This window comes from Crinia signifera, chromosome 5, assembly GCF_055691185.1.
Source record: "Crinia signifera chromosome 5, ASM5569118v1, whole genome shotgun sequence".
Classification (NCBI taxonomy): Eukaryota; Metazoa; Chordata; class Amphibia; order Anura; family Myobatrachidae; genus Crinia; species Crinia signifera.
In genome coordinates this window covers 269,450,814-269,465,894 of record NC_139221.1, presented here as the reverse complement: position 1 = coordinate 269,465,894, position 15,081 = coordinate 269,450,814, and the positions used below count along the sequence as shown (strand labels likewise).

The window sequence follows — 15,081 nt, the reverse complement described above, 5'->3', positions numbered from 1 at the left end:
TACAGCAAATAACTAAATGCAACTCTAAACACAGAGAGGTTAAAGGATGAACAGGTGCATCAGCAAGTCATCCCCCATTCCTTTGCCATTTTAGAATTTAAACACATATATTTTGTATATTGATGGGGTTGAGAAGTTAAATATTAAATAATGTAGAAAAAAGTAAAAGAAAATGTTCCTCAATGGGGTGTGGTTTTTGTTTCAGAAAATCAACCAGGTCTTTAACATATGCTCACTCCTGGCTCCTAATAAACTGATGGCAGAGCAGCAGGGGGGTTAGTGAGGTGGCAAGTCAGGTGAGAACAGCCTGAAATCTGCATCACCCAGAGCCAATGTAGCAGCACTAAGCGATGCTGATCACTGAGGCAAGCTACAGAGTCATATTTCTAATCACCTTTAATGGGAACAGTGACAACTAGCATGCATGCTCAGAGCTTGTGTTTACAAGACACTCCCAGAGCTGGTTTATAGCATCTTAAAATACCATAACAATATGGAGAATAAAAGCTGATGAAATAAAACCAATGACATTTTCTAATAAAAATGGTAATTAAAAACACAACATGCTTCCTTGGCTTCTTCACTATAGAAGCTCCCCAATAAAATCAAACGGTTATAGATAAGACTATTTGTATTCTAGATGTAACAAAATAAAATAAAATAAACACAAAAACATTCTACAAAATTAATTTTACAATCTTTATTTATATCAACCCAACTGGCAAAGAAATCATTTTTGGAGTTGTGAATAGGTTGATTCGTTTTTCCCGTAGTGTTTCCTAAATACCCCAGCAATTATTATTACTAGCAAATTTTATTATTATTGTGTAACAATAATTAGGGAAAAGCAAACACAAAGCAGATTTTATATTGAATATGGTTAAATACAGCAATTCTTAAAAGTGTACTTAAAAAGCTGAAGATTAATGCTTAAATAATATGTATTTGTGTAGTATCTATCTATTTATATACTGTATTTATAAAATGTAGATATATGAATTTGTTTTGTCTTTGCTAAAGAAGTAGTACGTTTTATTTTTGACTCTTCAAACACCATTGTAAAACCATTGTTAAATTAAAACATAACTATACTGGTTGAATTTTAAGCTCTGAAGATACTTTTTTTTTGCCATTGAAGCCATAATTTCAGTACAATTTATATAGTGTGTAGTTTCCAGATTATTAAACAAACCATTACTCATTATAAAATCAATATCGATTCAACCAATGTGCCCCAAGGAGATGTATCCAAAAGGTCACATAGAAAAATGTAAACATTTTACTCCTGTGTAATTATATATTATTAATTATATATTTTATTAAGTGGAAGAGTCACATGGAAGTTTCAGTGTGCTGATCCCCCCCCCCCCTAAAAATAAATTTGCAGCCTGAACTGCACAATTAGTTTTACAGTAAATTCCTCATGGTTTTTAGAGCTAGTGTTTAAAATATACACAGTATGCCATACTAAATGTTTAATGATGTAAACTACAGTTTTATTCAAAGATCAGTCAGCAGGAAAAAAAAAATGAAAAGAGAACGTGCTAGGCTATTAACTTTTACATTTGGGTGAACTACTACAAACAAAATGACAAAAAAAATAAACTATAAATAATTCACTTAGTTACTTTAATTCCATTTTTCTAATTTAAAGTTTAGTAAATAATAACAAAAGCCAGTGCATACATACTAGCATGAATGCAAGACAGTGTTAAATAACAATGCCTTAAAACTATTGTTCAGTCTGTCGCTATGTACAATCATATCTACTGTAGTGTATATATTTAAAAAAAATAGAATCCACCAAAATTGAAATTCCTTTTAAAATGTTACATATAATAGTGAACAAAAATCTCAAATAAGCAGAAAAGGTTTCTCATTGTTACTCAACAAAAACTAGTTACAGCATTGAAGTATTAATGAATACAAGAAGCAACGTATTTATAACAATGCTGATAAAATCACTACAGAATCATTTATTTTGGATACAGCAATAATTTGCTATAGCTTATCCTTCTGTGTTGTAGTATTTCATTCTGCAATCTGTAACCAAGACTCTAGGTTTCTTAGAATGAGCTCTGCCTATTAACTCCTGCTTTGCTGGATAGAGTGGTCAGGATTTTTTTTTATTTTGTACTAGACATTGCATCATATCTAAGGCACAGTCTGTGCAAATTACTAACTAGATATGAAATAGAATAAATTCTATTTCACCAAAAAAAAGGAATAATTAAAAATAATAATAATAATAATAATAATCAATTTTTTAAAAACACCAAAGTAACTTTTGTTTATTGCATTGGTTTCAACATCCCATACATGTATAAGTAAATCTATGTGTATGTTACCTGGTAAGTGCTTGTGGCATCTGTGCTGCTGTCAGTTCCTAAAGCAGAAAGCTTCTCTTTAAGTTTGTGGTGGGACCGGTGGCGAAGGCAATAGATGACGCCAGAACCAGCAAGAACCCCGATAATACAAGCGATGGAGATCAGAGTGAGGATAATAAATTTTGTGGAATCTTCTTCTTCCAAATGATGAGGCAATAACTTCAGTTTGCTTTTCTGTTGGAAATGACAAAAGTAGAACAAAAAGTCAAACACAGCATCCATGGGAAACTCAACAAAGAGAACAATATTCCAACAGGATAATAATACAACAAACATAACTTAAACAGTAACTAAACATAAAGCCCAGACACTGGGTATATTTTCTAACTAGTTGTGCATGGAAAAGCAGTTTAAATAGACATTAAACTAGGACTATCAAGTCAAACATTCAAAGCTGCAAAAAAGTGCTAGATTTTGGGATAAAATGCTGAGCACCTTGTACCTGGTGAGTGGAAGCACTGAAAGGTAACACCAATCCGTGGTAAGAGTGGGAGCATCACATAATCCAAGGACTGCGTTCTCCTCGCATCCATGCGTAAAGTTGTCCAATAATTCCCCCTCATTAGCTTCATTATAAAGGTGTATTAGCAACAATTAAAAACCCAACAGGAAAAAAGCGTGAAAAGCCTGGGCAGGCAGATTGCTGCAGGGCTCTGTGGGCACCCTTCCCCGCTCACAATTAGCAGAGAAATGAATTGGGGAGCAGCCCTGCCCGCTACAAGATGAGGACAATTAGCAAACTCTTTCCAGCACCTCATTTCGCGTGCTAGTAAAATGGATTTTCTCCATGAATGCCTGCCTGGTCTATTCATTATCTCATGTCTATTAGTAATTTTCTGCTCCGTATTCAGCTGGCCAGCTCTTTTAATGTCCTCCTGTCTCGCAGTGTACACAGTGCCTCTTATGTGAGACCCGGTCCATTTTTATCTTGGCACCATAAAGGACACCGAAGCAATTATCGCCAGTCTTGACTGTAAAAGCTTGTCATTAATTAGCCTCCTTGCCTTCAGTGCATCGGATTAGCTATTGCATAGGCTGAGTTAATGGAAATGGACATTCAATAAGACTCCCAAGCTCTTCTCGCCTGGTTTTCGGAGGAGGAGGATTGTTAGGTTTGGCAGCCCCAGGAGGTGGATAGAAAAAGAGAAGGAAGAAGGAGGAGGGAGGGGAGAGATTGAAACCCCCTTTAAAATATGAGCAGAAAGGGTCTGAGATGCATGTGTGGCTGAGAATCCAGCTCATTGTCAGAGGCATGGAACAAGTCCCCAGTGGCCCCACCCTGCGGGCGATCCTCCCCTTCACCCCCAGCACAAAGCTATAGCAATGGGTGTGCACCCTAAAACATTGCCACCCCCCTGCTAGACACATTTTACCCAAGTCACTGAGGAGAGGGGGATCCCTTTTTGCTCAAGTACTAGTCTGAGATCCACCCCTTCTCCACGATTGTCTGCACATAACCGGCTGCATGCAACTTATGATGCTCCGACTCGTCTGCATATGGAAGGGTTAAATGAGACATGACTATCCCACTAATAACATGTGCTGTATAGGGGTTCTGATTAGTGACAGAAATCACTACAAAGGATAACTTTCCCAGGTTCCTTGCACAGCCCGATGCTCCTGTAACTCAGCTCTATACAGATAAATGTGTGGGGGGGGGGAGGGAGGGGGGGGGGGGATGGAGCCACTCTCAAATTTATATCACATTTTATTGTCGATTAGATAATTATTAGCTACATTACATTGATTTACACTGTCAGATCTGACCCGTTCATTGTAACATAACTAGGGCTGCTAGTCCTGCACACATAACAGGCAGGAGAAAGCTGCAGGCAGCCAGTGACAAGCCAGACTTATTACACTGTGAGGATTGAAGATGGGAGGATGTACGGAAGTCATATAGAGTACAGTATGAAGAATAGCAATTGCAACCATCAGAATGGATTGACATGATTCATCAACACTTTCATTTTTTTTATATGCAAATCTTGTCTCATACACTGTAGTTACCTCATACCACTAACAGTGCATCATGAGACCTAAACAAGTAAACAAATCACAATAAATCACAATAAATCAGATCTTCTATTTGATATATTTAGAAATCCAGAATTTTTTAGTTAAAAATGTTCTTTTCTGGATCCAAATAAGTGCCCAGCTACACAGCCCTGTCCAGCATCCACTCTCCCTGCCAAGTAGACGCATTGAACTGTTACACGTCCTCCCAGGGATCTATTCATCGCCTCAATCAGGGGGCGTGGGTGCATTGGGGTTATATTGGGAATAAAGGAGAATAATTGACAATTCTTTTAAAAAAAAAATAAGAATGCAACTTCATTCTGATAACCCTTTCAGTGCTGCGAAAATGCCACATTTAGCGGTGAATTGAACAAGCAACCGCACTCGTTTTCTATGAAATTGAAACAATGCCAACACCCACACATTGTAACAGGAATAGGTTACCAGAACATCATACTGCACCTTGCATGTTAGCTTTCCTTAATTCCTTATCTATAATCCTCCATAGTTCTTGAGCTATCTTCTCATTAAACAAGCAATATATAGCCACTGTTTTCATGGTACTACAAGTCCCAGCACACTCTACCAGACTGTGCACGTGCTGATGCTCCTAGATAGTGGGACGTGGAGTGCCACAGGTTGTCTAAGCAGGCATTATAAAGAGATACAATGCAGATGCCATTGCCATACAGTATATGTGGGAGAAAGGCGCACGACTCAGGAAAATGTATGTACAGTATACGGTAGATCCAAACTGAATACACAAAATATTATTTCTTTCCCTGCATCTCACCATATGCTGTTTGCTTATATTATTACCAAGTGTTTTCTAACTATCTCTACAACATAGACACCTAAAGTGCCATTAGTTTCTAGCCAGACAATGTAAACAGTGTTAGCTGAATGTTTTAGGACCATTGAATGAAACGTATTAATGACATTATGTTCTAGTACCTCACACACTTGTTTCAGAGCGGCACAAACAGTAATGCTGTGAGGTATCTAGTACTTCAATTATTTTAGGGACTATTTAGAACTAGTTACCAGCCCATCAGAAATGACAGAGCGACATAACCGTAATGTCAGCGCTGGCGGGTGTGAGTGCCTGAATGGAGCAACACTTGAATTGCACCATCGGGAGCCATCTAGTGGCCACTGCTGAGTAAAACACTTGAATCCTCCCCATAGAGGTGAGGAGCAATGTTAGCCTTTCCTTATATAGGAAGTGTTGGGGAATTTGCTATAAGCGATCCTTCAGGTGAGACAGTGTAATACACACACACACACACACACATATATATATATATATATATATATATATATATATATATATATATATATATATATATATATATATATATGGGGCTGCTTACTAAGGACCCTGAAAGAGAAAGTGACCAGAATTTATTCTCAGTGCTATGTTACACAATGGGTGTGTAACTATACACTATACAGTATGTCATCTACCAAATGGTCCTCCATATATACAGTAAGGAAAAATCATTGTTTGGTAGGGATCAAATAACAAAATTTGCCTAATTAGCCTATGTGACTGTGGATGTGTACAGAGTGTATGAGGGAGTTTCTGTCACCTTACATATGGAAATTAGACCACATTATTTTAGTATCTTTGTGTCATGTCTGTGTGTAGTGATACAAGTGGTTTGAGGGAAGCAGGGATAGGCTGCAGTGTATACAGAACACACATATACACCCTGAGGTATAAGGAGTTAAGTCCATGCAGTGTAACTCTAGAGAACCTCTGTCACAGCTCACAGAAGTCAGAATTCACTTATTATCCATCTCCTGAGTTCTGTTGTGAGAGAACAAAACGTCAAGGTGAAAGGTTACAATCTGCATTTAAATGGACAAGTTTTTTGAGAAATGATAGTGCCCATGTGTCACCGGTCCTGTTTAATAAAGGCCCTGGCTGTGTCACTAATCAGATGCACCGATTCCCCAAATCTGTCAGTAATGACAGCCTAGATTTCTTTCTATTCATTGCCGTCATCTGCTTTGCAGTAGTGTTAAACACTGTCAAACCTATCTATCTATCTATCTATCTATCTATCTATCTATCTACTTCCTCCTAACCAGTACTATTTTTCTGCAAAAATAGGTCCAGAAACTCTGGGTCTGGGGGTGGTATAAAATGATTTATAAAAATAGATAAAGAGATAGATAAGTATATATTCTATTTAGAAACAAAGGAACTCACGGGTGACTTTAAAATAAACTTATCTCAAAGTACATTTTGGCCCAGAACAGGTTCAGGAACCCAGTTCCTGATGATGTCATGTTTAATCAGAGGTTCAGGAACTGAGTTCCTGCTGGTTCCTGCTGAAAAATAGCACTGCTCCTATATCTATCTATCTATCTCATACCTCCCAACTTCTGTCCGGAGGAAATAGGGACACTCGCGCGGCGAAAAGGGGGCGGGGCGTATACAAATGAGGGTGTGGCTTATGCTAATTAGCCGCGGCCTCATTTTCATACGAGAATAGACGCTGTGCGCATGCGCACAGCGTCTATTCTACTAGATTGGGGGGTCTCCCAACTGCCACCCCCCGCAGCGGGACAATGCCTGCCGCGGGTGGGACAGCGGGACAGGACCCGAAAATCGGGACTGTCCCTCTAAAATCGTGACAGTTGGGAGGTATGCTATCTATCTATCTATCTATCTATCTATCTATCTATCTATCTATCCTGTCTGTTGCTTAAGAACAGGCTGATTTGCACATTGTGTATTCTGCCATGAAGTGATTATTTCGGTGTATATATGATTTTCCTATGAATCTACTCTGTCAGCTCAGATGTGACACTCCTTCATTTTCCATGTTCTTGGAGCAAAATGTGGATCGTGCAATCAGGACTTTTCTAGGGAGAAGCCTGGGTTAATTAGAGGCATCCTGTCAGGAATCAGCTGAAATTGTGAGAGGGCTGTTTACATATTAATGAACATGACATTTACAGTCAGATGTTTTCTTAAAGTAGAGCACTTCTTCCCAAAGCTGGGTCAGCCTCTCACAGTGCTTCATAGAACTGTATTAATACAGTAATCTCATATATTACTCTTCTCTATGACTATGTAACATGCATGTATCACAACAGTAATATTAAAATACTTTCCTTTTTAGAACAGTTATTATGCAGCGGCTCACATTTTATTCTCCGTGTTGGTTATTATTCAAGAAGGGGATGGGGGTAGGTATTTGAGACCATTTTTTGGTTTCAAAATGGCTGCAACCTGTATTAAATGGAAATCACTTCTGACTAAATGATCAGTTGTCCAGACGTACAATGCAAGTCAAAGAAAAAACAGAGTACAGCTATTTTACATATGCAAACACTCGGTCTAAACACTTCTGGGAGAGCAACTGTTCATTATTTAAGTGCTTAAATAACAGTCCAGTCAGGTATACTGTATGTAGTAACCATAGCCCACTGCAAGCTGCAGGTGCCACAGCAACTCTGCCTGCTAACTTATGTATTAGCTGGTAATGGGGATAGTGCAGATGGATGGGTCTGTGTAGGGAGAGATAAGATAAATGCCACAGTTTAAAGATACTGGCAAATGTTATTCAAGTCAATATTTCGATTTTCCATGAATAAAAAGACAGGAGGTCTTTGAAAAACATGTGTTCAAAGTCACAGTAAATAACAGTGTTTTTTTTCCTTATTATTAACACCATTAAATGCAGCTCTCGGGCAAGACTGATTATTTCTACAGTGGTCTGTGTGGTTTATTAAAAAAGGTTTTCCTTATGTATTAATGTCATCACGTTTACTAAGCCTCACCCAGCATCCCCATATGTCAGATAGCAGGTGAGGTGTTGCAGGCCCTGCTCTGGGGCGCTGTGTTGTGCATCCCTATTAGTAGAAGGAGCAGGAGGCAGGGTGAGGTTGCAGACCCTGAGTGTGAAGATCCTTTGTACTTAGGGAGCCATTGTCCCTCTGTGCAGAACAAATTGTACTTGCAAATCTACTATTCACAGCCCCCTCCAAACTCTGGGTAATCTGGGGAGGGGGCTACCCATTAATACGTTCCTGTTCAGTTTGGACGTGCATCTCTTTGTATACACAAATATGCATAGACTACATACATGTGGGTTGTTTTTCAATTATTCAAAAACATGTCTTAATAAAAACTACTATACTATAATATTAATTTACCATATGGATTAATTCCATTATAATCTACAAATATATTTTACTCTCACAAATGTTATTTCTGCTTTTCACTGATAATCTATATTTGCTTTTATTTTGCATACACGGCAGCCAACTATGTATCACACCATAGGGTCCTGACTGACCTATGACTGACAGAACGTTAACAAGAGCATCCCAACTACTATGCTGTGTAACAGTATTACTTGATTTAATGCAGTTCATACCAAGACAATGTTTAAAATTGATATCAATGCAATAGGTTGTTATGTTTCCTCTGTAATATCCCATGTTAGTCTAACAGATAAGCTAATAGCCCCCAACGTTTTACTGTGAGATCTGAGGAAGGCCTCATACAAGGCCGTATTTTATTCTTCCCAGAATGGGGGGGCAAAAAAAAAAGCACCCCCTGTCAGATATATAAGGGATTACCATTCCCGATAATTGTTTAATACACCATGAACTTTGACAATTAAATCCATGGACTGCTAAGTAGACGATGTTTAGAGAAATAAAAAAAAACAATAAAAACAAGTAAAAAAAATTTTCACACACATAGAAGTATCCAGTGCATGTCTGCAAAAATAAATGGCATATTCTGATATAATGAGTAAATTGCCCATTGGATGTAATTCCATTATATCTTACTGTTATAGATTTGCATTTTTTATATTGCTTTCAGGTCAAAGATACTAAACTCTAATTTCCCACAGACACCTGTAGCCACCTGTAGCCGTACACGTTGTGGTAATATTGTTCTCCTTGCATTCAAATTTATCCAGTAAAACATAAAAAATGTAACCATGCAAACATTTGGAAAATGTCCAAGCCTATAAATACTGCCATCTTTTCTACCATTTATTAATTACATATTAAAACTTATGAGGATTCCATAAATTGACTAAATTCATTTATTAATCTACTGCATACGTATAGTAACATATTTTAATGCTGTGGGTTTTTTTTTTGTAATGGATTAATAATGTTAGAATAATATTATATTATATGGTGTAATACTCTATGTTTGAAAACCATAAACATTTTTAAAATTAATATGTAAAGTATCTGTAATAATAAATTCTAGAATTCAGAAGAATTTATTGTAAAGCTCTCTCTTGCACTGATATAAAGTCTATACATCGCAATGAAAATTAATATATATATTGCCATACTTGCAGATTAGCTAAATTATTACAATTATTAAATTGATATAAATATTAGAAATTGAATTGTTTTGATTTTTCAAAATACAAATCCATATATATTTTCAAGAAAAATGCTTCCAATGTTTTTTGATGTAATTCTTATGATTTATGGTCTGCCGGTCCTTAGGAGAACAGTTAATCTCGCACATTATGTGGTTAGAACAGTTTTTAGTGAGATCTGTTTAATGAACTCATTGCATACTGAGCAGAATCGGAATGCCTCTATTCTAAACAAGTATTTTTTTTATTTAAACATCTTAAATACACCGATCGATTCAGAAAGTGTATTACTGACCCAAAGTTCCCCAACCCCCTGCCTCTGTCCACCTACTAAATCCAACAACAATGAAGCAACACGTTCACATACAGAATTAACCCTGCACAGTACCGAAGCCTGGAAGAGTTTCACTATAATCCCATCAGCAAATGTAAATTAAATGATATAAGATAAAAAAATGTTTTGTTTTTATGATGCAACAATCTGTGTAATAATAATAATAATAATAATAATATTAATACGAACAATAGTAGCAATAATAATACTAAGAAAAACATGGACATAATTAATAGTATTAAATCTGAGTAATAATAATAATAATAATATCACAAACAATAATAGATCATTCAAATGTCAGCGCTGATTTTTTTCTGTGCTAAATTTGTAATACTGATGTACTTCCATAGTTCATCTGCCTTATATAAAAACAAGAGGAATTGAATGCCTTTAAACCATAAACTTGAGTTAATTACCTGATCCCCTTGAATTGAGACTAAATTATGAGTATGCCTCCTTATTGCAGAAACTCTGGACTTTTGGGGTAAAAAAAATAGGAAAATTTGGACAAAATCCTTTTTCTGTAGGAAACTTCAGCAGAGAAGAGTAAGGAATAGACAGAAAGGGAGAGACAGGGTGGTGGAGGTGGTGGTGGAGGGGGGTGGGGGGAGTGGAGGGAGTAAAAGGAGTTAGACAAAAGAAACTCACAAGGCAGATCCGGCAAAAGCTGGCATCCAGCAGCTGTTGTCCAGTGGAGTGACCAAGTGATGCCCCAGGATGAATGGTGAAGGAGAGTCTGAGGATTTCAATAAGAAGTCGGCTTGTAGATGCAGCAGGTGCCTCCAGCACCCTGGAGAGTGCCCTGCCCTACTCCACCAGCCAGACCTGGCCCAGGTGCAGGCAGCTGGTTACTGTTACATAGCTGGTGACAGAAAAGTGCAGGCAAGGCTGAGACCCGTCCTTATATCCGAGCCCCCCTGTCCCCAGCACATGGCCTATCCACTCGTTGCTATAGCAATACCTCCACATGTTGCTGACAGCAATTGGCTGTGGAGGCCCTTGCTGTTAATAGTCCCTGCTAGAGTGGAGATGTGAATGGGCATCTGCTTTGTCACTCATTTGTAAAGCTGTTCGTGGCTATTATATATTTTTTTCCCTCCCTTTCTTTCATTTTATTTAACATTTTGAGACAAAGTGCAAGATGGCAATTTAGAAATTCAGCATAAAAGACAACTGGGGGGAGAGCAGCTCTTGCCCCCCTTACACCCCTCCCCCTGAAAAAACCTTGAAGGTTGATGTAAGGCCAGGAAATTCTTTGCATACAAATATGCAGTGACACTGACTTACTCATTAAAACATGATTCAGGTAACATCTTATTCTGACAACATTTTTGAGGACGTCTCCCATAGAAACTTTTAACCCTCTGATATACTGCTCTATTTAGTTTATAAAATACACGCTAGGACTATATAACCTTTGCATCAGGTTTAATATATATATATACACATACAGTATATATATTCATAAATACTAGGCATAATGTTGCATTTAAGCAATAAGAAACATTCATGATCAGTCAGCTGGTAGTGATAATATTTAGGATATAGTATTAGTACACTACTCTTTGTTTTTAGAGTACAAAGCTGGCCATCAGGACCAGTAAGCCAAAAGGCCACGTATCTTCCAATCTCTTTCAGCTGGCGAGCCTATTGGTTCCCTCTTACAATTCGCTGTATGACGTCATCTATTGTGGTCATTGGTTAAAAAGCTTAGACACTAACGCAGCACTTGAAGAGGAAAATGCTGATTGACAGCTAAGTTCTATTCGCTTCACCGGTCACTCTCAATTTTCCACCTGTCCTGCATAAACGCGCAATTATATCTCTCCTTTTCTAATCCAGGCGGTGGAATTGTGAGGGATACATACAGATATAGCTTGATGTCCTCGCTATTATTTGCCCCAAGCCAAAATGCTGCCAGTCTAACCCTTCACCAGGCTAAGCTTTACAATATAGCCTTACTGAGTCTGACACTTGAGGACACATACGGATTATTTTGCATCTCAGAGCTAACAGCCTGTTAACAAACCACCAGAGTCCAGGGAAGGGGGAGGCTACAGGATTTTGGCTCAGCTCCCCTTCTCCCTGTGCCATGTATTAAGTAAAAGCGTACCATTTATGCCACTAAATTGACCTAAGAACCACAGTGAAGGCTGCCAATTTACAGCATCAAGCAATTGTGCCTTCATTTCTGTCTTAATAAGCTAGAAAAGCAGTAAGTCAGGAACACACTATATGGAACGTGTACATCCTAATACCTTATCTTTTTAAGAGCATTCAGACTGTTTATACCCAAACAGAAACATTCTCTGTTTATGGCAAAACTACATTTCATCAAATACTTCTTCAGCATTGAGTGAATGATTACATGATGATTTACAAATAAATACAGCCTGGGCATAATTGTAGATAGTCTATGGAAACATTTTCCCCACCATCCTCCACTCAAAAAAAATGTTTTTACGTTTATTACATTTATTAAGCTCCAGCTATGCAGTTATGTAACTGTTCTTGTACATTAAGGAACATTGCAGCCTAGAGAGCCCCTGAGACTCCGCCCCCCCGAATCCCCCCACTGCCGAATCCCCTCAGAAACATTTGAGGCAATACGTACGAGAACACATCCCCTCGCATGAGCTGCGAATGATTTCTACTGCCTTCGCAAATAAAAGTCTCAACTGATTTTTATTTGCCAGGACAAAGACTGTGACATCAACCGCCACCCCTGGCAGGCATCAGCCCATGGGATGCCCAGCTGGGCCATGGGAATTCCCGTAGCCCAGCGCAATCACCGCCCATATGCCCCAGGTCACCCCCTCGCCGCAGCTGTTCGCTGTCGGGGTTTGCACCTGCGCAGAAATGCGCATGCACAAACCCCAACCATTGGGGCAGGGGCTGAATTCGGATTACTGCATGTGAACCTGAATCAGCCCCTAAGTACTGTTTTGCTTACTCAGATAACATCCTCTAATGCTATGAACACATAGATCCCTAATGTGTCTAACCTACACGTTTCCCCAGAAACAAAATATCCTAGTAAACTCTAAGGGGAATAATTACACATACATGCTGTAAAAGCCCAGGAGACGATCAAATCAACACTTGGACAATGCTTTATATTTGTCAACATGAAATTCACTCCCGTGCCTGGATCTATGGGAGCGCATTGCCTCTATCCAATCAAATGTACATGTACCTGTCATCATTATCAACACATACTTGCAATAGTCATATTCGCTGTACAAGATATCTGTCCAGCGGTGGATATTGCCTATGCAGCCCATTCCCCCCCACCCAACCCTACACACACACAGTAAAATCCACCACTTCAGTGAGCTCACTTAAGTCAGTTGCAGACTGTATGACTGCACTGGCTCAATGGCTTAACTGTGACGGTTCCTGTTAGAAGTCCTACCTGCTTAGTCACTCGCATGTCAGGAAGTCCTATTAGGAGGTGATTCCTCCCTCTGAGACTGCCAGACTGAGAGGGCTTCCTCTCTTTCTGCTAATCCACTCTCCACTCCATACTCTGGAATTTTGACCGGTCCCGTGGGCTCCTAGTAGAGTAGTCACTATTCTCAAATCATGCCAGTTCCTATTGAAGTATGGGCAATGTGGCCAAGAGAGGGGGGGGGGGGGGGCGTTACTTATTACCCATGCCCAGGTCTGATGAAGGGTTAGCTGCTCTTCTCAACCCAGGACATAATGCTGTGTGCTGGGTTGCAGTCTGGCCAGGGAGGTGCTTAAAGTGCTATTATTTCTGTATTTTATTCTAAGAGTGTTTGGCCACACCTCCCATGGTTAGGTCATGCCCCCCAAAAAGTACATGGGCAAGGCCAAACTCCCTACTGGCTTGACAATGGAAATAATAATTCAGAGAATCATGGTTGCGAGGAAGGGGTCAGAACCAATGTGCTAAAATCGTTTCATTTGTTTTAGCTGTGCCCTCTTCTTAAATACATGATTCAAGTCATTTTCCAGGCCCACACACACCAGATGGAACCTGCATCTCCTCTACGGGCATCTTCCGGAGAGGACATGAGAGAAATAGGGGAAGTATGGATCTTCTAGAAATCAGACAGATATCCGCACATGCATAAGACTGCAAAGCCAGAAATTTGGCTTACATGACAACAAGACATTCAGGGCCGACGAGAATGCCCATGGGCATGGGTACTAGGGTCATGGCAAAATCAAGAAAAGCCACACCTGATCAAAAAAAATGTGCAAAGATAGGTACAGCTATGTGCATGGTGGCGTTGATTGCTGCACATGAGAACAGTGTCCCGTTGCAGTTGACCCAGAGCAGGTAGCCAAAATCGCCCCTTTTAATACCTCTATACCCAGCAATCGCCCTTTCTCAACTTAACCTACAGTATGTGCGAACACCAAGTTGCCACCCACTTCTGCTTCTTGAGCAACAAGTAGAGAAATGACTGAATTGCCCGTACTGTAGTTGGCCATAGTTGCATAAGCCTGGCATGCACAGAGCTAAACATAACAAGATCTGTTTGCATAACAGACTTGTGTGTACATCTGAATCACCCTGTGGTGGGTATGATGACTCATTTTGTATTGTGATAAGGACAGAACAGAGCTTACATTTGTATTGTTAGGGTGACAATAGTGTAACATAAAATCTTTCCTTTGTAGATGAAACAAAATCACCATCCAGCCTCATCATACACACGATAACAAAGAGCAATTTGTAAATAGTGCAAAAGTTTAAGAACATATTAGTAAAATAGAAAATCATGCATGCTACATGTAGTCATGTAAAATGTTGTAATACAAGTGTGTATAGTGGCTTAAGATTTCTCCTGACATCCAGGAAATGGCAAACGCTGGCTTCCTGTCAGTGAAGTTGTAAGGGGATTGTGAAAAAAGTAATCACTTATTTTTTGTCGTTGTTTGCGCTTGCGTATGGGTGCTATAATTTGTATGCATGTGCAGTTGTTTGCTATCG

General features: G+C 39.0%; 1 protein-coding gene across 1 annotated transcript in view; it reads right to left on the bottom strand.

Moving 5' to 3' along the window:
* The window catches only part of PTPRN2 (protein tyrosine phosphatase receptor type N2), a 947,086-nt gene that overhangs the window by 141,157 nt on the left and 790,848 nt on the right, over positions 1-15,081 (bottom strand). The window contains exon 13 of the mRNA XM_083188999.1: positions 2,349-2,561. Coding sequence (XP_083045125.1) covers positions 2,349-2,561 — 213 coding nt within the window. The remainder of the gene's footprint in view (positions 1-2,348; positions 2,562-15,081) is intronic.